The following is a 24,246-nucleotide window of genomic DNA, read 5'->3' as shown; positions in this document are numbered from 1 at the left end:
CTTTGGGATTTTTTGGCGATTTTATTAGAAAATAACGTTTTTGATTTTTTTTTGGAGGGGGGTCAAAATAAAAAAAAATCACAAATCCGAGGTGGCAGTTTTATAGCCCTGTTAATTCTACACCTTTAATGTCAAAACGTTTTTCTGATCTCTAAAGCTGTAGGCCTGACAGCTCCTCCCACGAAACCTTTTTTTCGAAAATGGCAGAAATGACGTCACTCCGACTTCATTAGCGGTCAACCTATCATAGCATTTGGGAAATTTTTTGCGCGCAATGTGTAAAAGCTATTCCCGGGAGGGTACTGACTACTGAAAGTTTGGTGACGATCGACGTAGTGATTCTGGAGATATATCGAAAAAAATAATAAAAGAGGTGGTAAAAAATGTCCCCCCCCACCGCCTGGAAGGTTAAAAAAGAAATAACAGAACTCCCACGTCTTTTCTCCGTGATTCTGCTAACCACATTTTAATGTCCACGTGTCTGCCGGAGGTCCCGAAGTCGGTAATTCCACAGATTTCCATCATTCTCCGTGGCGTCAACATGAATTCAGTGGGCGTTCCGCATGATACCACAGTTGACACTCCAGTTGTTTTATAGATTAGCGAGAGACTGCTTGTTAGTACGAAACCATAGACCGGTCCAGGTCCTATCAGATGTCCGGTAAGTACTTACATGCGGCAAGGTGTCGGTTCGCAGGCACGTGCGGACCAAACACGGTCACACTGCACGTGGCTGAAGTGAAACGCCGGACTTCGCCTTTCAAACGATTGCCGGAAATGTGGGTATGCCCCAATAAAAATCACATATGCATGTTGTAGAAGACAAAAACAGCATTTCTGAATTCCGAAGCCCCTACATCCAGTATCCACAGTACCAATACATACGAGTACTCGTATATGCACTCATCTACCTACATCTCTTACACAAATGACAAGAGTTTGTTGAAGTCGAAAGTACCAGCGGTACAGATATTCCCAGCTTTGAAGTGTATCTGATGATTACGAGGAGAGCTGCACAGTTCACTTGTAAATGAAACCAGTGTGTTTAATCTCTTCACATAACCATGCATGTATTTCGATGAGCCTATATCACAGTCCTCACACTAATCAATGGCTTCTATGTGCAATTGTGCAATGTTTTTCGTTCATATCTTCTGAAGAAAAAAAAACTTCCATAACAAGACGCAGTCCGCAATCGGTTCGTCTCATTAACATTAATGTTATTTAGGCTAAGCCATCGGCCTGGTTGGCCTCACTGGCATGTTCTAATTCTAAAAATTTGAGCCACATATTGACGAGAGTCCAATTTTGGAAAGTAAGGTTTGGTGCTGCAGAAGCTAACAATAACGAATACCACAAATCACGTCTAAAACAACATAAATCAAAGTTACATCACAAATGTTGTAGCCGTCCTTCGGCTGCATTTTTCTTCAGGAAAACCGGCATTTCGTTGCTGAACAAGTGTTTCATTGTTCATATAACCAAAGTCAAAATGCTGCCACATGTCTAGTGTCTTATTTGATGTTTCATTTCCTTTATCATCGCCTCTCGACTTGTGAATGGCTTGTGAATGTCGCGGTGTCTTTTGCTTCTATCCATATCTCGTGTCCCCTATGTCTCCTCTTCACTTTATCACTGTCCGCTTTGGTACAATTTCTGTCACTCGGTACCTCCATTCACTGTCATCATCGATTCACTGTCACTGTCACCGGCCCGTGTCACATGTGTATCCCATCACTGTCACCAATTGTTCAGTTCCTTCACAGTCACTGAACTTTGTCACAGTGTTTTACGTCACCATCGGAGGTCACCCACGTGACCAACTGGTGTCACTCACACTGTCACTGCCGCTTCCTCCTGCTAGTTCCTCGTTCTTCTAACACTCCTGCTGTCAGCATTTTCAGCCACCTCTCCGCTCCCCTCCCTCTGTCACCGATGTTATCACGTATTGCCTGCTGTCACTGCCACGTCCACTGTCTTGTATCTCCACGCTCTTCTGCAACTGTCTGTCTGATAGCGGCCGTGATGTCTGCTGGTCTATCACTGTCACTGTCTTCTGCCACATCCCCTCACTCCCTCGCCACTGTCACTGTCTGATGGCGGCCCGAGCTGGCAGCTGGTCTCTCTCACTGTCATTGTCTCCTGTCATATGTCATCGCTTTTTGTCACTGTCTGATGGCGGCCCGAGATGTCTGCTGGTCTCTCTCACTGTCATTGTCTCCTGTCATAAGTCATCACCCCTGTCACTGTCTGATGGCGGCCCGCGCTGCCGGCTGGTGGTCGGGGAAGCGGTCTGGGTAGCGCAGGTGCCCCAGTCGGCGCAAGAACTCGGCTACCTCGGAGTGGTAGTCACCAGGGTGCTGCAGCAGATGACGCACGTGCTGGGAGTCGGCCCAGCACTTGTAAAACACCTGCACGGAAGAAAGATGAAGTAGTCATTGATCTGGCGACAACTGATATAAGAAAAGGCAAGGTGCATTGCAAAATGTGCCTAAAGGTGCGATGAAGAACGAAGGGCACAAAACCACCCATGAATCTTGCAAACTGTTAAAGCGCGCTCATATGGACCCCGTCGGTGGTCCTGCGTCCCACCTGTCTCCCGCTGGCCTCGAAGGCAGCCCCGAGGTCCAGTATAGCTCGACAGGAGGTGACCGGGTCGTTCTGTGACCACAGGAACAGGGTGGCCGCCTGTGGCATCGGGTAGTGCACCACCTGTCGCTTGGCCTCGCGGTAGTGGCGCGTGGCACGCTGCTCCATCCAGCGCAGGTGCAGCCTGATGACATAGGGGAGGTTAAAGGTCAGCTTGCAGGAGAATGACCGCAGTTAAACCAAGCGGATCTTTTATCGGAGGAGGGCATGGCTAGAGAAAAAAGGTCAACGGCGACAAGCAAATCAGACGAGAGACTCATGCTTAAAATTAATAGGTCCACAGTCATACGCGAGTCTTTCCGGCGTATCCACTTTCCATTGCTCAACATACATCCCTCCTATATCAAGCTACGGTAGTAGCATTGTATCAGTTGATTATTCGGTATAGACCTCAGTGTTCAGTCCACACCCGAGCCCTTCCGCTATCAAAGTGCGGCAAACAAACAACAGCCATTGGCCATAGATCCTTCAGCTTTGCCTAATGCATGACATTTTTGACATGCCGATTAAACAGTCAATACCCCATCATATACCACTTACCTGGCATATGAAGCTATCAGGCGTTGTAGTGGCACAAAGTCTGTTAGAGCCATCGGTAGGCCGACAGGTATCTCCTCCATGTCTGCCGGGCTGTCAAACACCTGGCGCGAGGCATAAATCGGGTCAGAAAGCTTGACCGCATATCACATCAAAGTAATCATGAGACCAGGCTCTAATGCAGGTCGGTTCAGCCAGCAGCAAGTAGAGCCAAATCGGCCGGGTCACGTCCGGTCACGTCAAAATACATGGATGGCAATGAAGCAAATATTATGCATACCGCATGCAACAGAAGCTATGAGGGCAATATTTTCTCCTACTTGCCAGATAGGTTAAAATCAAATATAAAAAACGTAATTGAGTTACGTCAGGGACAGGATGCAAAGACGTCGGGCGCTAGAGGTCATAAGGGCTTATTCAACTTACCACGCCGGTGATTTTTCGTGTGATGGTTTTCTCGGGATCCATTTGACAGAGCTGACCAAGGATCTCTCCCCAGTAGTAGGCACCGATGGAGAAACTGTGTACGACGTACTGGTTGACTTCCTCGTGCGTTAGTAAGAAGTCTACCAGTCGTCTTGCTGTTTCCTGTTAATAAAAAGGATATAAAATTTTCACATGCAGGCTGCTTTTTGCGATAGGCCATGGAAAGTCAGGACATATACTCGTAAGTGCAGTGAAGAGCGATCCAGAGAAATTTTCGTCATTCTTGTCATGCAATGCTTGCTCTCCTTAGCGCCAAGTTAAACTAAATAAACAAATAAAATCGCACGACTCCTTTCGCATGTCACAAAGGCATTGAAAACTCCAAATATAAGTTATAATTTTTTTCAAATAAATGAAACTTTCACTATCAATGTTTCCCCTCATAAGTCATAACTAATCATTGTCATACCATTGGCCACTGACCTGTGAGCCCGTCTCTGGGAGCAGCAGCTGTCTAGCTGATATCGTGCCGACCAGCACGTTGAATCCCTGACTGAGGTAGAAGTTGGCGTACTTGCTGATACCCTTCTTGGTCGCCCTCAGCCAGGGCAGCATGACGGCCAGGGGGCGCTCGCCGATGCCGAGGAGCTGAGGTTCGTGTCTGGGTGACACTTGGGACGCCGTCAGCAAGGCCATGTTGTCGCTGAGACGGTGGGCGTGCATGGAGCGAGCCCCCAGCGCCACCTGGCCCAGCCAGCGCCGGCAGAGAAGAGCCATCTGAAGAGGTAGGAACACAGTCCCTCAGTGGGATGGAATTTATATAAAAATATATCCGAAATATTTCTTCTAATAATGGCATTCACTTGCTACGATAAATAATTCGTCGTTGAAAATTAAATGTCCACAAGCCACCGCCCGAGTTCCAGCCCAGTACGTCCTTTCTCTTCACCTTTCCGAGTGATTTTGCCTATATACGGCCTTGATTTTGCCTGTTAAATTTTGCACCTGCTTTCGGTGGAGCTGTACAAGAAAAATGTTTGTATACCTACAAAAGGGAGCACGTGCCGTCGGCCCACTTATTGCTCCAAAGCTTCACAATTAAAATGCACTTACGGTTTCAGGTCATTGAACTTCCAAATTCCACAGGAAGAGGGTGGTAGGGACGGTAGGGACCGAATAAAGACCTAAATTAATCATTCCAAATAGATTAAATGTAACATGTCTTTCAATGACACATGAAAAAAGACAGTGACGGTCACGGACTTGAAATTCAAAAGCACAAAATTTGAGATACCTACCTTCGAACTTCTATGCGAGCTTCAGGAAAGCTTTTAAACCGCGCATGACTGGGGGGCTCTACAGAGCCCCCATCCCGTTTTTCGGCAATATTTTCTAAACCGTTTCACGGATCAACACGAAACTTGCAGTATCCTCAGCAGCATCAATTTGACACCTTGTGTTAAAATTTGAACTTTCTAGCTTCCATGGTTTGGCTGGAAATGACGTCAGAGTGACGTCATGTCGGCCGATTTCGATGCAAAATATTGAATTACGGCAAACCCTCTCAAGAGCTTAGTTTTAAAGCTACATCCAATTTCTTTACATCAGTGAACTACAAATACACGTAGCTATCAAACTGCTATCTCTTTTTTTCAAAATGTTGAAAATTTTGAAAAATATGTTTTTACAATTACAAAAAAATATAATTTTTGATTTTTTTTTTCAATTTTTTTTTGATTTTTCGCAAAACCTGGAATATATGTGATAGAACACACACTGATAAACTACTCTAGCAAGTTTTAGCCCAATATCTTTAAAAATAGCCAAGTTATTTGCATTCCATTGTCAAAATTTTACAATTGTATATATTTCAAAACCATTTTTCGTACGTTTTTAACATCGTGCAGCAATTATATAAATGGCACCATCGTGTTCCTGAGCTCAAACTACATCTGATAGGCACCTTTGTTGTTGAAAAATTTCATTTTCAAAATTTGACTTTTCTGACCTGAAATTGACCGGACCTCCAGTACGTTCAGTAAAAATGACCTCTAATGACACAGACGGCATTTTTCGAAATATACATGTAAAATGGACCATAAAACATACGTCACGCGACCGATACATTATACACAATTTTCGTGACATAGGATGACCTGGCCTTGACCTGAAAATTCGAAGTAAACGTTTGGTACCCTCAGGGCATCTAAGGCATATATCAAGGAGTGCGTAAACCAAAAATGAGCCTGATCTGACTTGGCAGCCGGCGGCCAGAGCCTAAATTGTAAACAAGCAAAAATGCCGATAATTTTTACTTTGATCTGACCTGTGACGTCATCGGTGACCTCGAAGTCAATGAAAATATGTTCCGCTCGACGATTTTCCAGGGCTATCATACGCCGTTTGAATTTTGACGATTGGCCCAGTAGTTTCGAAGATAGGGGGGGGGGGCTCTGGAGAGCCCCCCCCCCTCAGTCACTCGCATTGTTGAAAATACCCCAGTCATGCGCGGGTTGACCTCACCTAAAAAGATAAACTTGGCTCCACAAGGGGCGGAATGGTGAGACGAGAACAAGTCAAACTTACCAAGTTTCCTGTATTCGACTTGTAGAAGACGGTCCAGCCTAGCCGTGTTGAGCCGTGCAACTTACTCCAACCCTTTGTGAGCGACTGACGTGCATGTACTACTGAAACCGCCGCTCGACGCATGGGCACTGGTGCAGGGCCGGGGAGGGAATGGGAGGGGAGGGTCTCCTCATGGACTCTGTTACGGTTACAGGAACTGGGTGCCGGGGGCGGGGAGGGGGAGTCATTAAGGGTCGATGCTCCTCAACCGCAGGCCTGCTGCCCTTCCATTGTATGGGCGGAATGGATACCGGGTAAAACGTCGACCAAACGCTGGCTACCCGATTCAGAGAAACTAGGGCACACATAATACACTACAGGTATCAGCATGGATATAAAGAGTGCGTTTGTTTTAAAGGGACTATCCCACCTTTAACATGGGGTTTGAGTTGAGATAGCCAAGTTTGCGGCGAGGTTCAGAAACCACTATCTATCTAGGTTGCAACCCTCGCGGCCTCTTGGTGTTGAAGAAATTCGTTCCCTTCATTTGAAAATGGGCCTTGTACAAGGCCCTATCTTCAACATGGAGCGACCGTTAGTGTGACGTCACCTCGTTTAGTCATTCTGATTTAAATGGGTTTGTTCGTTGAAAAATCGCTTAAAACTTGGTCTGAACTTTGTTGTGGTGCCTACAGAGTAAAAAGAATCAGCTTTATGACAGTAATGTGGCCTGGGGAAGGAGGTAATTTTGGGCTGTGACGTCACGTATTTGAAAGTTTGTGTTTGGAATATGGGAAGCCTAAGATGTTTAATGAAAAATAAATGCCAGAACCGTGTTCCTGGCCATCCAATCTATAAAGTCGGGCACAATTTAACTAGTTTTAACAACATTTTAGAAGGTGGGATAGTCCCTTTAAACAAATGCATGTTTGGGAAACATAAAGCCCACTTTTTTACATTTTATTATGATTTAGGTACCCAACATAAAAAGCTGCACATAGAAATGTTTCGTAAAATATTTAGGTATGTTATCATTTGGGGTGCAAAATTATCTTTTACCTTGTCATGAAATCGATAAAAGCCATGAAACGTGTCGGGACATATTATTCATGAAATTCAGCATCTTCGCAATTTAGAGCATGCTTTTGTTTAAAGACCAACTTATGCACATGCTTCAAACTATCGATGTATACGAGTTTCTACTGAGCATGAACAGCCGTAAAATCGATGAACAACACAGCCTGTTGAATGAGATCATTACTGACCTACTGACTCAACGGCAAATAAAATAGATTCAGTAACGGAGCATTCACTGACACATAACAAATGAGATCCGATATAAGAGGTAAACGATTTATCGTGCTGACCGCGCAGGCCAGTGAAACGATCATCACTGCCTTTTTCTTTTGAATGATGTTGACCTAAATGAATATTTATGGTTTCAATGCTTGCCGTATACATTCTGGCAAACAAGTAATCGTTATGGACTGACAGTTTTAGCAGAACTGCAAGGCACAGGCTTAGTCAAATGCATTAAACGTCATTTTGTTTGCCTTTCACAAATACTGATATTGCTCTCGAAACAGACAGCAACTCACAGTCACATCGAACACCGCCGTTGCAGCGTGAGAACAGGATGCGTCCTATTGCTTACACAAGCCGGTCCGGGCCCCATCCGCCTATTGATCGTGCCAGTGTCACCCATGCAGGTCACAGTCTCACCCTGTGGAGTCAACAGTTGTCCACCGGCCGCACAGCTGACAGGCTCAGTACCACCCACTTCTTCTGCGCGCAGCTGCTCCTCAGCACGGTTCCCGCTGTCGTCTGGTGGGCCGTGGGGCTCCGCGGACCCCCTCACCCCGTCGACACGAGCCGGCCACGTGACCGGATCAAACACCGATCACGACTCGAATGGCACTGTCGGCTCGCCGGATGACCTTACTCAACCCTCCGTGTAAGTTATGCTGCGCAGCTCGATACACCCGGTCACCTCTCTCCAAGGCTTGTCACTGACCAGTTCATGGCACTCGACTGAGCTATCAGGTTCACAGGGGCCGGCGCGGCTACCGACCGAGTCAGACCGTCGGTATCTGCCCAGCGACGACCGCGGCGGCCGTCGGACGCGTCGGTTCGATACCGCCTCTGACAATGGAGCAGCGCCGACAGCCCGAGTATACACAACGGCGGCTGTGGGACGAGCATCAGTCGAGCTATGTCAGAGACTGGACCGGACTCTGTCTGTTGGCTGCTTTTTGTCCACTTAGGTACGACAAAAACTATGACATTGACCTTGGGTTGGCGACGAATACCGGTATCAGCTAGTTAGATCTGGATCTGAAGTGGGTGGGTCCCATCGCGGGTCAATGGTCGGCTTCCCACGATACTACATATAAACAAGGGTCCAAGTCCATAGAGTCCATGAAAGATCAAACGCCAGAGTATTTCTTTGTATGGCCGTTCTTTCAAAACGCTCCGTTGCGAAGGGAGTTGAGCTTTATCTTTAGGTCTTTCGCGAATATGTAAAAACAGTGGTTTTGGCGCCATTGTTTTTGTCACACTATCCTGACATTGGCACTTAGGATTTAATATTCGAAATTTGATCAGGACATTCATCTTTGATCTTTGATCATGACCCTCATCTTTGATCAACGATCATATCATCTGCCTTATTACATTTCCATGCATCAACTTTTTCGGCAGACGGTCACCCCCATCCAAATCAAATGGTGATTGAAGTTACTACGAGCATGCCCCTCCTGGGTGACTGACAGTAAACACATCCATGGGTTCATGCGCGCCCACTGAGACGCCGCTGGGCCAGTCCCAGCGGAACGAACTCAGCTGCTGTGAAACAGCAGCCGCCCTTCTAATAAGCTGAGTGCCTCTCCCGTATAAATCATTTCTTCCTTGGTTCGACTCAGCAGACCGAAAAGGCCTTGCCCCACATAACAACCAAGCATCTACAGCCGAAGATGTATTGACGAAATGTGAATAACTGCATATTCTGCGTAGCTGTGAGAAATGTTGACAAACATATCGCCACCTCTTCTGTGCTCTTATTTATATTTGCGATCAATTTATGTGTTTTGTAATACGCGGACGACAGAAGACCGATTTACAATGCCATAGACGTCTGTGCATTTGATATGTAAGCGGTAGCTGTCAGAGAATGATTTGGTAGTAAGCACTGTCAGTCCGTTATTAACTTGGGCTTATGATGTAATTAATGACTTATCTTGAACCCCCGCGCCACGCTGGGATATATTCACTATTCAGCCGCACGCGCCCCACTGAAGAGGGTCAGATTGCCCCCCCCCCCTGTCTAAATTCCAAACGGATGTTCGCAGAAAAACGAGAAGACGACAATCAAAGGCTCTCAACAAGACATTTTTGGAGCACAAAAGCATTAGCGTAGTAGATTGCACGTCAGGTCAAGGTCAGGTCAAGGGTAAAAACTACAAGTTTTTCCATCGTTGGCTTTGGAACCCAGCTGGCGAAAAATGGATTGAGATTTATCACCCAGAACGCGTTGTAAGGCTACCAAGACAAGATGTAGCATAAACGATGTAATGTTAAGTTCGAGGTCAAGGCCAGGTCATGTCATCCGAGATCACTCTGTGCTACACATGTTTTATGGGTCATTTTACTCGAAAACACAATCAGCATAGGTACTCAATTACCTAGGGATATGTAACAAAGTTGCACTAGCCTCAGGTCGAGGTCAGGTCAAAGTCAGGTCAAGTGAGGTCAACCTATGAAGTTGGTGTTGAAGAGCAAGAAGTGTCCAGCTGATGCAGGACAGCGCACCGCTCAATCGGCCAATGATTCCACGCGGCATTAGCAGGGTGGACCGAGCAAACGGCGGAGATGTGTGCTGAAGTCAGAAGCGTCTGTCTAATCTACGTCTAATCTGCGTCTGTCTCGAGTTCCCATATGTTTATTGATTTTGTCATGGATTCAGTCAAATTAGATCATTGCATAAACCAGAGACCTTTGTATACCGTGGCATATGCAGGAACGCCAAACTGTGATTCAAAGAACCGCTTCTCTCGGAGTTCAGCACACATCTGTACCGTTTGCATATATATGTTACGGGCCAAGTGCGAAGGCTAGTCCGTTTGCGAACGGACTAGTCCATTCGCGAATGGACTAGGCCGTTTGCGAATGGCGGTCCGTTTGCAAACGGACTAGTCCGTTTGCGAATGGCCGGCCATTCGCGAACGGCCTAGGCCGTTTGCGAACGGACGGGTTTGTGGCGTTGCACTTAGCCGCCGGAAGCATGGATCCTCGGATTGGGGTACGATTCCGAATGAATGGGGGACCGCTGGTCGATGCAGGGGCGTCGCCGACGGGGAGGGGGGGGGGTCGGAGGGGTCCGGACTTCCCTCCCACACACATTCTTGAAAATATGCCGGTCCGACGCCCCCCCCCCCCCCACACACACCACACACTTTTGGCCACGAAAATCGATCAAGAATAAAATAAAATATTTTAAAAACGATTTTGGTGCATTCTCAAAATAAAATTGTCTAAATCCGAGGAGTTTTCAGTATTTGGTGGGGATTACTTTGACTGACCGTCCGACCAGCCCCTAGTCGAAAATCCGTGGCGACGCCACTGCGTCTATATGTTTAGTTTGTTCTCCGGAGCAGATCTGCGAGCTGGCGCAACTCTGGGTTAAGGTCTCCACACACCTGGTCCATTCGGGATGCGACTTTCCGCTGAACCCTGCACAGCGCGGAAATTATAGCAACGTGTTGCCGCTGGCCAGGCTTCGGCCACCGATCTGGATCTGGGGAGGTCAAATATCCCCGTGACCTTCGAACAGCGGAGAGTCGCGTGGTCTGCGGAGACCATTAGTACCGTGCTCCGGGCTCCCCGCTGATGACCCGACCTGACCTTGGTCGAGTTTGTGGCGCTCGATTCATTCTGCTCTGGTGTGGTGTAACCGGGACGGTGTGGCTTGTGTGTGGTGAGTGCGGTGCGGTGAGTGTTCGAAAAACTGCTGTGTTGCATTGCATTTAACAATACGCGCACTGCAGGGGGGGTTGCTTTCAACCCCCCTGTGGTTTTTCACAGATCACGAGAAAACGGCGGCGCGCAGCAAAGCCAAATTTTTGCACATGCCAAGTTGACTTGCCAAGTTGACGTCACTTTGCTGGATATTTCGCACTTGGCCTGACTTCGCACTTGGACTGGGAGCATAAACGCCCGTCCATTCGCAAACGGCCTAGGCCAACTGCAATAACGCACATGGACTAGTCCATTCGCAAACGGCCTAGTCCAAGTGCGTTATCGCACTTGGACTAGGCCATTCGCGAATGGACTAGCCTTCGCACTTGGCCCGCAACATATATATCCAGTCCGCTGTGACGCCGCAGAGTCACTGGCCGATAGCATAGCGGTGCGCTTCCCTGTCCTGACCGCCTATGACGTCATTATCTACGTCATCAAGGACGGTTGCGACAGGAGCCGAGCGGTACGCGGCACTGGAGAGTGAGTGAGAGGTGCACTGTGGCACGCGGCTGGTAAAGGGCAGGAGTGAGCTGGGTGGTGTAGGTCAGCGGTCAGTGGCGGTCGGTGGCTGGGGCCCGGTGGTCGGTGGTCTCTGGTCAGTGCTAGCTAGGTGCTCAGTGGTCATCGTTCAGCGATCAGCGATTAGCGCCCGGTGTTCGGTGGTTAGAACTGGCAAGAAGTCGGCGACTGGTAGTCAGCGCCCGGCGGTCGGTGATCAGAGGTGCAAGAAGCTGTGTGGTCGGTGGTTGATGGCTGGTGGTGTTGTTCAGTGATCAGCAGTGAGCAGTCAATAGTCAGTGGTAAGAAACATTGTGGCGCTGGTATCAGCTTCTCTGCCAACATGTCCGAAGGCGAGGTAGCTCAGGTGGACATAGCCGACGTTGACCCGCTACTGAAGGAACTGGAGACACTGGGAGCCCTCAGCGCCAAAGTAAGACGGTGTTTTGTTGTGTCATTATTAATCGGATTCATTTAAAATGCGTTGCCTCATAGGCACCTTACTTTTAATTCGCATTATAAGTTACTGAATAGTAAAATGGTGAACTTCCTACCAAATATGTAGATCAGCATCTTTATTATGTTTCATCACATAGCCTAAAGAATATCTTTACCTTCACCCAACCCGTCATTCGCACAAGTTTCAAGTGATAAATAAGACAGATGCACAAAAGAAAAGTAGTGATAAGATCAGCCAGCCCCCATTCAGTTCTATAAGAGGTTTTTTTTTGTGCCTCTTTCAGATCCGTTGTCTGCTCTTGCTACTCAAGAATGGGGTCAACAAGAGTCGATGTCATATCTTTGCTATTCGCTCCGAAGACGGTATCGCCGCGGTTGTCGTCACGGTAAGATGACCGTCATTGGACAGCAGAGGGTTTGGGGACAGAACTCGCTCGCTATGACTACTGATACCCCAGTCCTCTAGGGTGTCTTCAAACCAAACGCCGTTTGAGGTCGCCAATGCGAAGTATCGTCGACCAGACGTTCGCGTGACGAGAAATGCAGCTGACATTGGAGCAGGAAAACGCCCGGCTTAGAAGCATACCCGTCTGGACCTGACTCAACCTTCCCTTCCCTCCCACCAGCCCCCCCCCCCCGACATTTTGCACAGTGTGCGGTATGCAGCGGCACGATCCGGGCCGGAACTTATGTAAGGATATGGACGAGCATTACGTTAATGACAGCTGGCACGTTTACAGAGGACTAGAACCATTCATCATTCTGATCCTAAACAGAGTTAAAGACCGTCATCCATGTATTGGATAAGTTTATTTTTATTTGCTCGGTAAGTCGAGGTCGTTGTGCGTCTCACTAAGTTGATGACCTCCGTCTTCGGATGTCATTTGCAACTGCAGTAACTTTGGGCCTATGCCAACGCTGTTCTTATGGTGCTGGGTCTCTCGATCTAAAAAAGAACCAGAGCACAACCAACGGCTAGTTTATTTATGTATGTGGCTAGTACACCTATACATTTCTCCTACCGAGCTCAGCAGCTTAAATACTTCAATCTTCATCGTCTTTACTTACTGGTCTTACTGGTCGAGCGGCAGCGTCATTAGCCGGCGGAGGCCCAATAGTTGGCCCCAAGCAGCCTCTGCTCCTCCTAGCTGGAACACCCTGGTCAGCGCCGCTCGGGAGAGAGTACCAGTAGCCAGCTGGCACATCGTGTGGGCAGCGCGGCCACGGGAGGTGGATTTCGCCACCCAACCCCGCTGCAGGCCTCTCTCGCTCATCCTCTTCTCCTCCCACGACCCGTCGTCGCGGCTGCTCAGCTGTCGATCCCGTATGATGAGTTGGATGTCCTGCGTCCCGAGCTCCAGGTAGTCGGAAGCAGAACCGCTGCCAGCCAGGTGATCGGCTCTGTCGTTCAGTTGGACTCCGGCGTGCCCTGGGCAGTATACCCATACGACTTGTTGAGGGAGGTCGTGCCACTCCGGAGGAGCCGATCCGCTCTCTAGTTTGCGCAGGAGAGACTGAGAGTCGGTGCAGATGATGCACGCGGCTAGATCAGGGTGGGCGCTTCTGGCAAGATCCAGACCGCGGAAGATGGCCTCCAGCTCAGCCCTCATGCTAGAGAGGCGAAGGTTGCAGCCTCCACGGTGGGTCTGCAGGCTGCCCTCTGACTCCCTCATCACACACCCCCATCCCGATCTTGGGGCGCTTGTGGTGACAGAACCGTCAGTGGCCAGGACGACGAGGGACTGTGGGAGCAGACTGCTGGTGTCGGCCAGGACCTCCTCAAACATGGCGCTCACTACGTGTGGTGGTAGCTCACGGTCGGCCTGCGGCTGAAGAGGTCGATCTTGAAGGTCCTCCCGACGCCTCCCGCATCTGGTGGCGGGAGGCGTCGCAGACCACAGGTGAGATCTGCGGATCTTGTGCCGACCGCAGAGACCGCGCAGAGCTTTGGTCCCATCGCGCAGCCAGCCCGTGCGCTGCAGACGTGCCAGTGGAGCGCGTGCCAGGGCTTGGTCGACGAAGCCGTGCAAGGGATGGCCGCAGTCGGAGGCGACGATGCACACCGCTCTGGCTCGTAGGACTTCGTGTAGGTCGACGATGGAGGGCAGGTCAAACATGTACCTCAGCGCAGTGACCGGCGTCTGTCTGGGGCACCCGGTGGCGAGTCGGAGAGCGCTGTTCTGGATCCGCTCGAGCTTGTCCATCGTTGTCTTCAGCGGAGTGATGATCTCGAGTCCGTAGGTGATTCGAGAGAGGATATCTCTCGAATCACGTCTTATATTTTTGTCATTGTACGAGTAGTTGTACTTTATGCGCATATCTTACGACACATGTCGCTTAGTAACAAAGCCGAGAGTTGAGTTCTAACAGCTACTCGAATATCAAAACCGAAATGCTGGCCAATCAATATTTGTCGTCCTTTGTCCACCCGAGCTCATCAAGACTGAGAGATTGCCTTGTGTCGTAACGTTACCTTTTTCATTCAATGTGAACTCTGTTTTGCTCTGTATTCGAGGCTCTCAGAAGCTGTGTAGAATCGGGGGCCGAGCCAGGTCTTGCGTCACTTATCTACTTGCTGCTCTACTTTTGACGCCAAGTAATTAGACGTATCTCGTTTTTGTCTTCTTGTCGACTTTTCTGTCGAGATCTATTCTGCTGTGACAAAGCAATCAAAAGAAACACGTTATAATTTATCCTGAATAGCTGTGATATGCAATAAATCCTGGAAGAAATTTTACTACATGACCTTGACCTTGACTCTCCATCGACAGGAGTCAGCCCCGGGATTTCAATCGCTGTCGGCGGTCACACCAAACACTGCCGAGGGTCACCGACAGATGGCAGCACTGCTGCGCTGGCCGGCGCTGGCCGAGCTGCTGTGGGCCGTCCCGTTCCGTGCCGATTTCGTGCCTCTTTGGCTGGGGCCGCTGCTGGCCTCGGCGGCTGCTGAGCAGGGAGCCCGCTGGTGGCAGGGGGTGACGATGCAGCAGTTCTCGCAGAGCCCCGGCCAGCCGCTGGCGCAGAAAGAAGAGGAGTCCAGGTGAGATTGGTTCTTCTGTTGTGTTGCTCGCAACGTTCTTTTTCATCAATTTGATAAATTACTTGGCTGTAAACCGTACTTACAACGAAAATTGCCAGAATGAACTGATCAAAACTGGATAAGTGAATGAAAATAAAATGTTGATAAATTGCCCGAGTGTTAGCTATTAACAGTATTGAGTATACTGTTTACGCCTTTTTCAAACAATGACGAGAGACTTATCTACCTCGCCAGCAGCCCGGGAATCGTCCTTCGGCCTTTGGACGCAAACCACTTCGACATCGTGAAGCACTACTGGCCGTACGCTGCGCGTGCGGCCGACGCCGATGCCATCATCCGTGACGGGCTGTTGGCCGGCCTCTCCATGGGAGCGTTCGTCGACGGCGACACGGCGACTTCGACGGGAGACGCGTCGACTCCGACGGGCGACGCGTCGACTCCGACAGACGACGCGTCGACTCCGACGGGCGACGGCCTGGTGTCGTGGTGCGTGCTGAACCACAACGGCAGCCTCGCATTCATGCACACGATGGAGAGTCATCGGAGGCAAGGTCTGGGCGGGTTGGTGCTGGGAGCGCTAACGCGACTGCTCCAGCAGCGGGGGTATCCGTGTTCGGCGTCCACCGTTCTGGGACCCCAGTATGGAACCAGGGCGCTGCAGCAGCTTGGTTATACACTCGTGGGGGATGTGCTGGTCGGCGGTGGTGGACCGGCCACCGATTCAAAGTAGCACTGTCAGGATCGTCATTTATGTCACATTAACCCGGCCGGGCCCGGGGGGTAATCCCAACCACCGCAGCCCGGGGGGGGGCGTTTTTCGCCCCCCCCTGTCTAACTCCGTAAATAAGGGAGCTACGGAAACAAAAGCGATACCAAACGAAAGGTCCTTACGAGACGATTCTAATGCACCCAAAATTTTTGACCTCAGGTCAATTTTCAAGGTCAGAGGTCAAGGTCAAAGGCCAAAACCGGCACATGTGTAGTGATCTCAAAGTAGGCATTCTAGAGGACGGCAGGCTGCATCAAACCGGCAAAATTGGGTGTCAAACGAAAGAAGAGAATCTGAGGATTCTGAAAATGTGCTCCAAATCAAAGGTCAAGGTCAAGGTCACGCTCAAAATTGACCTCAAACTTGGCACTTTTTCGCACATCTTGCGTGCTAACTTCCAAGATGTTTTGAAATGTTTTGAGGCTTATCAGTTCCCTATTTGTGGTTCATCTTACGATACAAGGCTGCTCAAAGGTCAAGGTCACAGAAGAGTATCCCTGCTAGAGGCTATTTCACTGATTCAAGTTAGTAATAATAAATAAGACAATTTTGCCATCCGGAAGCTCTAAATGAAGGCTTAGAGGAAAATAGATGCCAGATTCGTGATCAACGGGTACAAATCCATCATAAACGACCTTTCATGTGTCAAGGTCAACCAGAGGTCATTCGAGGTCACATGAGGTCAACATGAAACTTGACCTTTTCCGAACAAAATATATATCATTCGACGCGGCTTGACAAGGCGAATGCGATGGTACCACTGCCGTAGCTCTAGGACCATTTTTGTCGAAGTTATTTGCAAAAAACTAAAACCACATTTCGGGGTCGTTGACCTGACCTCTGACCTCAGGTCACCGAAACTATTTTTCTAATTTTCTCTAGGTCAAACGCTACACAGCCGTTCTCGTAATTTGTCTTTATCTCTAAAACTCTATTTTTAGCAGCTATTTGAAGTTTGCGTCTGTGACGCCGAAGTTTGCCGTGCAGGGGTCTAGAAAAATGGACCTTGTGACGTCATCAAGGGGGCTAGGTCCAAATTTTTTACTTCAGAAGATGTCAAATTGATGGGAGAAAAGGTACTGAAAGTTTCGCCTTCCTATCCCTAAGCGTTCGTGAGTTATCGCAAATATTCGCCAGGGGGGGGGGGGCGAAAAACGCCCCCCCCCGGGCCCGCGAGGGTTAACAGGAATGAATAGTATATAGTTGTGCAGACAGTAACTTACCCCGGGGTAACTTTAAACGGGATAACTGACGACTGAGGCTGTAACTGTCAGAGCGATTGCTGCAGTCACTGTCCCACGTCACACAGTCACAGTGACCATGCGGCAGTCACTGTCACAGATGGCGGCCACAGTGACTCGACCAAAGGAACAGGGTAGATGCTTCTAATAGCGTAGAACAAAAATAAAACGGGTAGGTACCTATATGTATTCGAAAAGGGAAGTAGTGCAATTGTTACGACTAATTGTTCTTTTACAAGTATATGCGGGGTATTCTAATATGCGCTTGAATGAGCCTATGGAAATCATTGAAAGTATGCATGTTTTCTTCATGTTAGACAATAATGAGTAATGACATATCTATGACATTGTAAAACCTTGAATTTATTTACATAGGTCCTGTTTGTAATATATTCATCTTTTGAATAAGCTGGTTTATTTACAAGTGTCCAGTCATTCAGATTTTTGTCATACCATGAAGCTGTCAAACCTCATCGATCTTCCATAGCATTTGAATATCATGAATAAACTGCGGGCCGACCTAGAACCGCCTGAGCCGGCGCGTGGCGGCGCGACCAAGCTGATCGGCCAGCTGAAGCAGCGCCAGCACCGATCCTCCAAGCAGCAGGCCCAGATTCCCTCCAACATCTGCCACGAACGCGTCCAATGGATACGCCTCCAGTTCGGTGAGCCGCTCGCGGGCGTCGGCCAGCCGCAGTCGCAGCACGGCCGTGGTGCGTCCGCGCAGCTGCGGCTGGAGGAGCAGGTGCTGTGTCTCGCCCAGCCACAGAGACTGCTGGGAGTCGGTACGGTAGTGGTGCGTGTTACAGGGAGGACGACATGACTGGGCAGCCGACCAGAGCAGAAAGTCGGGGTGGTCCAGCAGGTCCTCTGACGGAGAATGGGGCCCAAGCGTCACGCAGCTAATAGCTGCTAAACACATCCATATCATCGATCATAAATAACCATTCTGTCAAATGTCGTGAAATAAATGCAAATAATGGCTGCATATATGTGCAGCAAAAAAGAGCATTTTAAAAACCCGCAATGTATTCCTGAGGCTGTGACATTGTCTCCCTGTGTCGCTGTCACAACTCACCGGGAATGGCCAGCGCGATCAGGTAGTCGTGGAACGACCGGCAGCTGCTGACCGGGCCGGCAGAGGAGGGCAGGCGACACGGGCCGTTGTCCGTGGCATTAATATCGATACGAATGTGCTCCACCACGCACGCCTCGTACTCGCTGAGCGCATTAGGCCGCGGAGAGCACCGGTCATTGCGCCGAGAGGCCAGCACCGGCGTCAGGTCCAGGCAGATTATACGACCCGGGCTGACCAGAACCTGAGGTAGGCGGAACTGTCAATGACTGTCGATTGTGACATAATACGTAAATATACTTACATAATAGCACAAGTGCCTAAAGCCAAGTTGACATTTGTGTATCTTAGTTCCAGGGCAATTTGGTGACAGTAATTGAGTAGTGCAAACGTCACGAGGCTGTAGCAACGTATAATCTTTACTTGCATTTTGAAGACGGGAACAAGTGCGGTCACCTGGTCCATGAGTCCGGTGTACATGGTGATGTCGGTGAAGCGGACGTCGGGCGCGTGGAAGAAGACGCGCCACCCGGCGTGCTCGTACAGCTCTGTGGCCGAGTCCTCTATCAGGGTAAGCTGGATCTGACAACGGTAACGCATTGAGGATTACTTTAGAAACACGGCCACTTCGGGTAACATAGTTGGTAAGTAGGAACCAACCCTCTTTCTGGGACCAGCATTTGATTTTTGACATTTGCAATGATATGAACGCCTTTGAGCCTTCAGCCTCCACTGACCTGAATCTGCTCTCCAATCTGTAACTGCTGTGCTGACCTCAAGTATGCTGCATCTACGGCCTACGCTGACCTGATCTGTAGCCTCTTTGCTGACTTGACCTCCAGTCTGTGACCTCTGTCCTGAACTAGGCGCTGTCCTGACCTCTGACTTATGACCTCTGTTCTGACCTGAGCCACAATGTGTGACCTTTGCTTTGACCTGATGTGACCTCTGTGCTGACCTGGGCGCCGATATGCTGCTCTTGGACGGTCCTGTTGGACACAAACGTGGTGCACAGCCCGTTCAGGTGGGTCGGAGTCTCGTAAAATGAGCCAGCCGACGAGCAGTTCGACAATAGAACCTGCAAGTTGAACGGAAACGACAAATTGTTGGGCCTGGATCGATCTGAAGACAAAAAGTCCAGAAATGGAGATAGTTTGTCGGAGATAAATGGGTCATTATGCCGAATGCAACAGTCGGCTTGAGTAACATGAATCGGCAACCATTCAGTATCAATTTGACTATTATCTATAGCTAGTTTTCTTGATAAATTGGCAAGTTATCGCAATGCCATTGCGAAGATTGGACAACAGATGCATTGTTGGAAAGAATAAAACGCTCATAGCAGCAGACAGCACTTCTACAAGATAAATATTCTACAGGATGCGAAATAAGCCCTCTAGATTCGATTCCTTTGTCGATTACCGTATTTCTCACATGACACGAGGCGACCATGTCTGACCAGCGATAGGAGGCGTTCCAGTAGAACGAGTTGTAGTCCACCTCACCCCAGCGGAGCAGCCTGGGGACCAGACACATTGAAAAACAAATGTTCGCACAATAAATGACGTTTCTTTCTAGTGATTGGGCTGTTACTCAGCGCCGTAAGTGACGGCTTAGTCATTCATGTGAGATCTCCGTCAGACGATAGATATTGATTCATTGATTGCAAGGCCTGGCACGCCACGAAACAACCAGACTTCATGATTATCAACCTAAACACATACGCCGTTTATCAAAGGACCATTCAAGAGGAACGAGGATTACATATCTAGTCACATTGAACCTTAAACGGAAGAGGTATACATAACAATCGAACTCAGTTGTCGTTCGAGGAAGAAAGCGAACGTTTAGCTGGAGAACAAGGAACCTCTCATCACCTATTAGCCGTCTTTTCCCTGATCCCCTGATCCCCAAAAGGATCAGTAGAAGATGCTTCTCACCTGGGTCCGTGCCTGACCCAGTCTGCCCATGTGGTGCCGTTCACCGTGCTGCTAAGCACCACCTCCTTCTTGAAGAGGTTCCCGTGGCAGACGGTGATGGCCGGTACGGGGATATTGTCCAGCTGCTCGATGTCCCAGTGCTGAGTGATGGAGCCGGCCAGATACCTGGCCGAACAAAAAAACACGGGCATAGCATAGTCCCTAGGAAAAACTAATAGTAGAATTTCACTCTAAGCTGAGTGGTCTATCAATCATCAGTTTCTATAAAAACGTGCATCAGCCATTTCCACAGCAACGGCTGGAAACAACATCATGTTACTATTAACTTCTCAGCAGCGAGTCTTGCGGTGAATTCTTAGGTAAGTGAAGTAACTTTGGCGGAGCTAGTATTCACAACCGAAACTGCACCCGAAAGTTTGGCAATATCCGCCTTCGACGGTTGCACCCCTTTCACCTGGATCCGGCAGTGAAGAGCTGGAGGGCAAGTGTCCCAAATAGGATTCCGTAGATAAGACACCAGCAGAGACGGTAGGCAGGGTCCTGGCCGCCCTCTGCGTTCGTCGGGTTCGGTGTCGGACGCAGTTCGGAGGGTTTATGCGGCGGCGAAGAACAGTGTGCCCGGGGACATTCGCCGCGGTCCGGTGGGGTCACCACCCACGTCGGGTTGCCGGCGCCGTGCGTGGCTCCGTGGTGACGAGATGTCACGGTACTGGGCCGGCGCATCCCCGGATGAATGGTTTGCATTTCGATAGGTCGTGTGCCGCCTGTTTCCGCCGGGGCAACAGCGTGCTCCCGCAAGTCAACCTGAGTTGAGAGCAAACGTATTTGGTATTAGCTTTTATTGATAAGTTTTAAATTAGGCGACTATATCGCGTAATTCAAATTAGGTGGTATAGCTTACTCGGTATGGTAATTAACAATCCTTATGATGGATGAAAGCTTAGAACATTTGAAAACGAAAGTGGCAACGTACACAAAACCTGTAAGAGATCAAAATCATCCGCAAACGCTTACCCTGCAACCCAATAACTGTATGCTATAACATGCATATCAAAATTTATTCAATTGATCTGACCTGATCTGACCTTGCTCTCGTCCGCATTGGAACGCTGCATTTCCATGTCACTCACTCGTCACACCATAGTCACACACAATCTACGAAATTACATCACCAGTTAGCGCCTAGCAGAGGCAAATTTCGACGCTCAACAGGTCTCACTGGATTCAAAGCCCTTTTCGAAGAGGCAGGTCTTCTTCTTTCACCTATAGCTACCGCCCGTGTGACCTGGTTCTCGTTACGACCAGCACTGCAACACAACTGTCTCGCGACCACGCCTGACATTAGAGAGCGCTATGACAACGTTGCGTGCTGCAATTTGAGTCTTTTGACTTGCATGATGATGATATACCACGCATGCTCGTCATCATTTGCTGCGGTACGATAACAGTGAACTCGGTCTCCCTAGTGGCTGGCCAACATTTTGATAGCGCGCGTAAGTCATCAATGAAGTGCATCCTTAGCAAGAGAAGCGTGGAATATCATTACTCCGGGTAATACAGCGGATAATTGCATAGAACAATCGCAAATAGATGGCTGTTTTGACGGACCATAGCTCTTCTGTCAGGCAGTTTGTAAACGCTGCGCAATAGGCTAATGTGCATTTGTGTGCAATTGTTCCGGGTTAAAACAACAGACGGGTAAATGGTCATTGAACACGTAAACGCTTCGGCCGGTTTTTTGGGTAGTTGATATTGCATCGTAATAACTACAACGATCAATTCCAAGAAGTCTTAGCTGCTTCGGATACTTCTTTGCAAGCTGTCTGATATCTAAAATCTTATTAGATTCCCGGGAATATTTATATATTATTTATTAATGTTGTTGCATTCCATAACACCAATGGGTTTTGCTAGCAGCGTGAAACGATGTGATGCATTTTAATTGCAATTAAGTATTTATATTCTGCTTACAGACAAAAGACATTTCGAGTACCAGACGACACAGACAACTAACAAGCATCACCTCAAAGCAAGAACAGAGTATCGGTGGATGCAGTAAACGGTTAGCAGGCCGCTGTTATAATATTTGGAATGGACTGTGCAGCTGTGCTAAAACCAGAGCAGAAGGCGGCTTTGCTCCAGTCTTCAATGCTTCTTCCAGCGTCCTTTTCTGCAGTCTGCCGACTAGTTATACCAGCTGACCCGGTAGGCCCCGGGCCGCTGGGTCATTGCGGAGGTCATCTGTCGCTCACCAGCCACCGTCTGCGAGTGGCGCGCCATGCTGCTCCTGCTGCTGTCCCATCCACTGTCCATCGCCTCCCTGGCCGTGTAGAAGTCGGCTCTCTCGTAGCCGGGGGACATGGAGCGCGCCCTGAGGGCGGCGCCGGCCCGCTGGCCGCGGTACGCCGCCGGCGACAGTGAGCGGTACCGCGGGCCGTACTGGCGGCCGTACCGCTCGCCGTACTGGCCGCCGCTCAGAGCCGCCGAACGGTCAAACCGCACCCGGTCGCGACTCACGGCCCGCGAGCGGCGCTCCGAGAAGCGGCCCCGCGCGCCGTCCTCCTGGCAGACGTAGTCCTCGTAGTCACCGCTCTGCCACTCGTAGTCGCCAAACTCTCCCCGAGCTCCCGACTCGAGGTAGCGGTGGCTGTAGTCCTCAAACTGAGATCCATAGTCTCCTCCAAAACGCCACGGGGTGCTTTGACGGGCCGAGGTCGTGTAGTCGCTGTAGTAATAGTCTCCGTAACGACGGCCATCGGAGTAAGGAGACGGGTAGTAAAACCGGCCGTAGTCCTCACAATCGTTGGCGAACGGCGACCAGCTACGGAAGTTGGAGCGGAATGGGGAGCCGCTGCGGTTGTTGTAGCGGAATGGAGATCCGCTGCGGTAGTTGGAGGGGAATGGGGAGCCACTACGGAATGGGGAACCACTACGGAATGGCGACCCGCTACGGAATGGCGACCCGCTCCTGAAGTTGGAGCGGAACGGAGACCCACTGTGGAAGTTGGAGCGGAAAGGGGAGCCGCTACGCATGTTGGAGTGGATCGGGGAGCCGGAGCGGAAGCCTGAGCGAGAGAAGCGCGGCTGGAACATGGTGCTGTCTGCTGTGTTCACTGTCTGACTCTGCAGGCCGAGGTGACTGGAGTTGTGTCGCTGTCCCGAGCCGGCGCAGCTTTATACCCGGCAGGAGGACGGCGGGCATGGTCCGGTGGCGTTTTGGGGTGAACAAGACACCGGCGACGGAACCCGACACTCTGACACGTCACCTTTTTATGAGTGTTGTACGCTGGGCGCTTGCTCTTCAAATATCAGTGAATTCAGCCCAGTTTAGTGTGATGCATATGCTACAGACCGTATGAAAACCCAGTCCATTTGCAAACGGCCTGGCCTAGACAGCCCGTTTGAAAACGGCCTGAAAAAGCCGGCCATTTGCAAACTGCCTGAAATATCAGATCAGGCCGTATGAAAACGGCCTAGGCAGTTTGAAACCATAGAGATTGAAACGGCCTAGACAGTTTGAAAACAGCCTAATCAGTTTTCAAACGGTCTAGCGAAGTACAACAGCCTCTGATGATGACTCAATGGATCCAGGTTGGTCGATAATCAGGTTGTATCCATGAATGCTTGCGCATTCTGCCGAATGACTCGTCTACGTCGAACATTTTCTTACTGTGCAGACTGCAGCTGCTCGGCCCGGCCGTTTTCCCGACATTATTACTAATAATACAATTGATTAGTCCGCCTGTTTACGGCCATCCAGTTGATGAAGCCTGGTGAAGCCGCCAAAGGCAGTACATAGGGCGACGTAAGCAAAGTGTTGCTGATGCACTTTTTTGTTTGGGGATGCCGTTTCGTATTAATTGGTGTGTGGGGGAGGGGAGGGGGAGAGAACACTTGCGGCCCGTTTGGAGGGGAAAAGGGCAGAATCCTGAATACAAACGATAGAGTGGTTAAGTCGGGGTAGAACCAACACAAATTAAAGTATGGTAGTGTTGTATGAAAACTTCATCATAACCCGGTCCTCACCGCGC

At 49.5% G+C, this 24,246-nt stretch overlaps 4 protein-coding genes across 8 annotated transcripts; 1 reads left to right on the top strand and 3 right to left on the bottom strand.

The window, feature by feature from the left end:
• Positions 1–1,182: 1,182 nt before the first annotated feature.
• On the bottom strand, positions 1,183–8,417 carry LOC122363716. Of its 4 annotated transcripts, none has more exons than XM_043333266.1 (6): positions 7,900–8,417; positions 4,096–4,389; positions 3,613–3,774; positions 3,190–3,290; positions 2,593–2,773; positions 1,183–2,411 (listed from the first exon to the last, which is right to left on the bottom strand). In XM_043333266.1, exons 2-6 carry the CDS (start codon positions 4,387–4,389, stop codon positions 2,244–2,246), a joined length of 906 nt encoding a protein of 301 aa, XP_043189201.1. In that variant the 5' UTR covers positions 7,900–8,417; the 3' UTR covers positions 1,183–2,243. The 4 variants fall into 4 exon arrangements, with proteins under 4 accessions (XP_043189201.1, XP_043189199.1, XP_043189200.1 ...); XM_043333264.1 differs by lacking the exon at positions 7,900–8,417 and adding an exon at positions 6,199–6,325; XM_043333265.1 differs by lacking the exon at positions 7,900–8,417 and adding an exon at positions 4,562–4,668.
• A 3,215-nt stretch (positions 8,418–11,632) lies between these two features.
• LOC122363717 lies at positions 11,633–17,399 on the top strand. Its single transcript, XM_043333268.1, has 4 exons — positions 11,633–12,124; positions 12,435–12,536; positions 14,922–15,190; positions 15,428–17,399. The coding sequence occupies exons 1-4, from the start codon at positions 12,035–12,037 to the stop codon at positions 15,918–15,920; spliced, it is 954 nt and encodes a 317-aa protein (XP_043189203.1). The 5' UTR covers positions 11,633–12,034; the 3' UTR covers positions 15,921–17,399.
• Positions 17,374–22,005, bottom strand: LOC122363715. Of its 2 annotated transcripts, none has more exons than XM_043333261.1 (7): positions 20,670–21,015; positions 20,216–20,380; positions 19,710–19,794; positions 19,234–19,353; positions 18,732–18,857; positions 18,279–18,519; positions 17,374–18,070 (listed from the first exon to the last, which is right to left on the bottom strand). In XM_043333261.1, exons 1-7 carry the CDS (start codon positions 20,957–20,959, stop codon positions 17,721–17,723), a joined length of 1,377 nt encoding a protein of 458 aa, XP_043189196.1. In that variant the 5' UTR covers positions 20,960–21,015; the 3' UTR covers positions 17,374–17,720. The 2 variants fall into 2 exon arrangements, with proteins under 2 accessions (XP_043189196.1, XP_043189198.1); XM_043333263.1 differs by having other exon boundaries at positions 17,561–18,070; positions 19,698–19,794; positions 20,670–22,005.
• A 394-nt stretch (positions 22,006–22,399) lies between these two features.
• LOC122363723 lies at positions 22,400–23,308 on the bottom strand. Its single transcript, XM_043333293.1, has one exon. It carries the CDS (start codon positions 23,306–23,308, stop codon positions 22,400–22,402), a length of 909 nt encoding a protein of 302 aa, XP_043189228.1.
• Positions 23,309–24,246: the final 938 nt, after the last annotated feature.

The sequence above is a fragment of the Amphibalanus amphitrite genome, unplaced genomic scaffold (assembly GCF_019059575.1).
Source record: "Amphibalanus amphitrite isolate SeventyFive unplaced genomic scaffold, NRLGWU_Aamphi_draft 000636F_arrow, whole genome shotgun sequence".
NCBI classification, from domain to species: domain Eukaryota; kingdom Metazoa; phylum Arthropoda; class Thecostraca; order Balanomorpha; family Balanidae; genus Amphibalanus; species Amphibalanus amphitrite.
The sequence above is the reverse complement of the archived record's forward strand: the minus strand, read 5'-3'. Positions and strand labels throughout refer to the sequence as shown.

Excerpts from the sequence above, each read along its gene's own strand:
- LOC122363716 (XM_043333264.1), bottom strand. The coding sequence starts at position 6,321 with ATGCGTCGAGCGGCGGTTTCAGTAGTACATGCACGTCAGTCGCTCACA. Across the intron at positions 3,291-3,612 it reads CACGAAAAATCACCGGCGTG|GTGTTTGACAGCCCGGCAGA; the intron begins GTAAGTTGAATA and ends GCCTCGCGCCAG. Across the intron at positions 2,774-3,189 it reads CTGATAGCTTCATATGCCAG|GCTGCACCTGCGCTGGATGG; the intron begins GTAAGTGGTATA and ends CTATGTCATCAG.
- LOC122363717 (XM_043333268.1), top strand. The coding sequence starts at position 12,035 with ATGTCCGAAGGCGAGGTAGCTCAGGTGGACATAGCCGACGTTGACCCG. Across the intron at positions 12,125-12,434 it reads TGGGAGCCCTCAGCGCCAAA|ATCCGTTGTCTGCTCTTGCT; the intron begins GTAAGACGGTGT and ends TGCCTCTTTCAG. Across the intron at positions 15,191-15,427 it reads CAGAAAGAAGAGGAGTCCAG|CCCGGGAATCGTCCTTCGGC; the intron begins GTGAGATTGGTT and ends CCTCGCCAGCAG.
- LOC122363715 (XM_043333263.1), bottom strand. The coding sequence starts at position 20,959 with ATGCAAACCATTCATCCGGGGATGCGCCGGCCCAGTACCGTGACATCT. Across the intron at positions 19,354-19,697 it reads CGTGTCATGTGAGAAATACG|GTTCTATTGTCGAACTGCTC; the intron begins GTAATCGACAAA and ends TTCAACTTGCAG. Across the intron at positions 18,071-18,278 it reads GATCGCGCTGGCCATTCCCG|AGGACCTGCTGGACCACCCC; the intron begins GTGAGTTGTGAC and ends ATTCTCCGTCAG.
- LOC122363723 (XM_043333293.1), bottom strand. The coding sequence starts at position 23,308 with ATGTTCCAGCCGCGCTTCTCTCGCTCAGGCTTCCGCTCCGGCTCCCCG.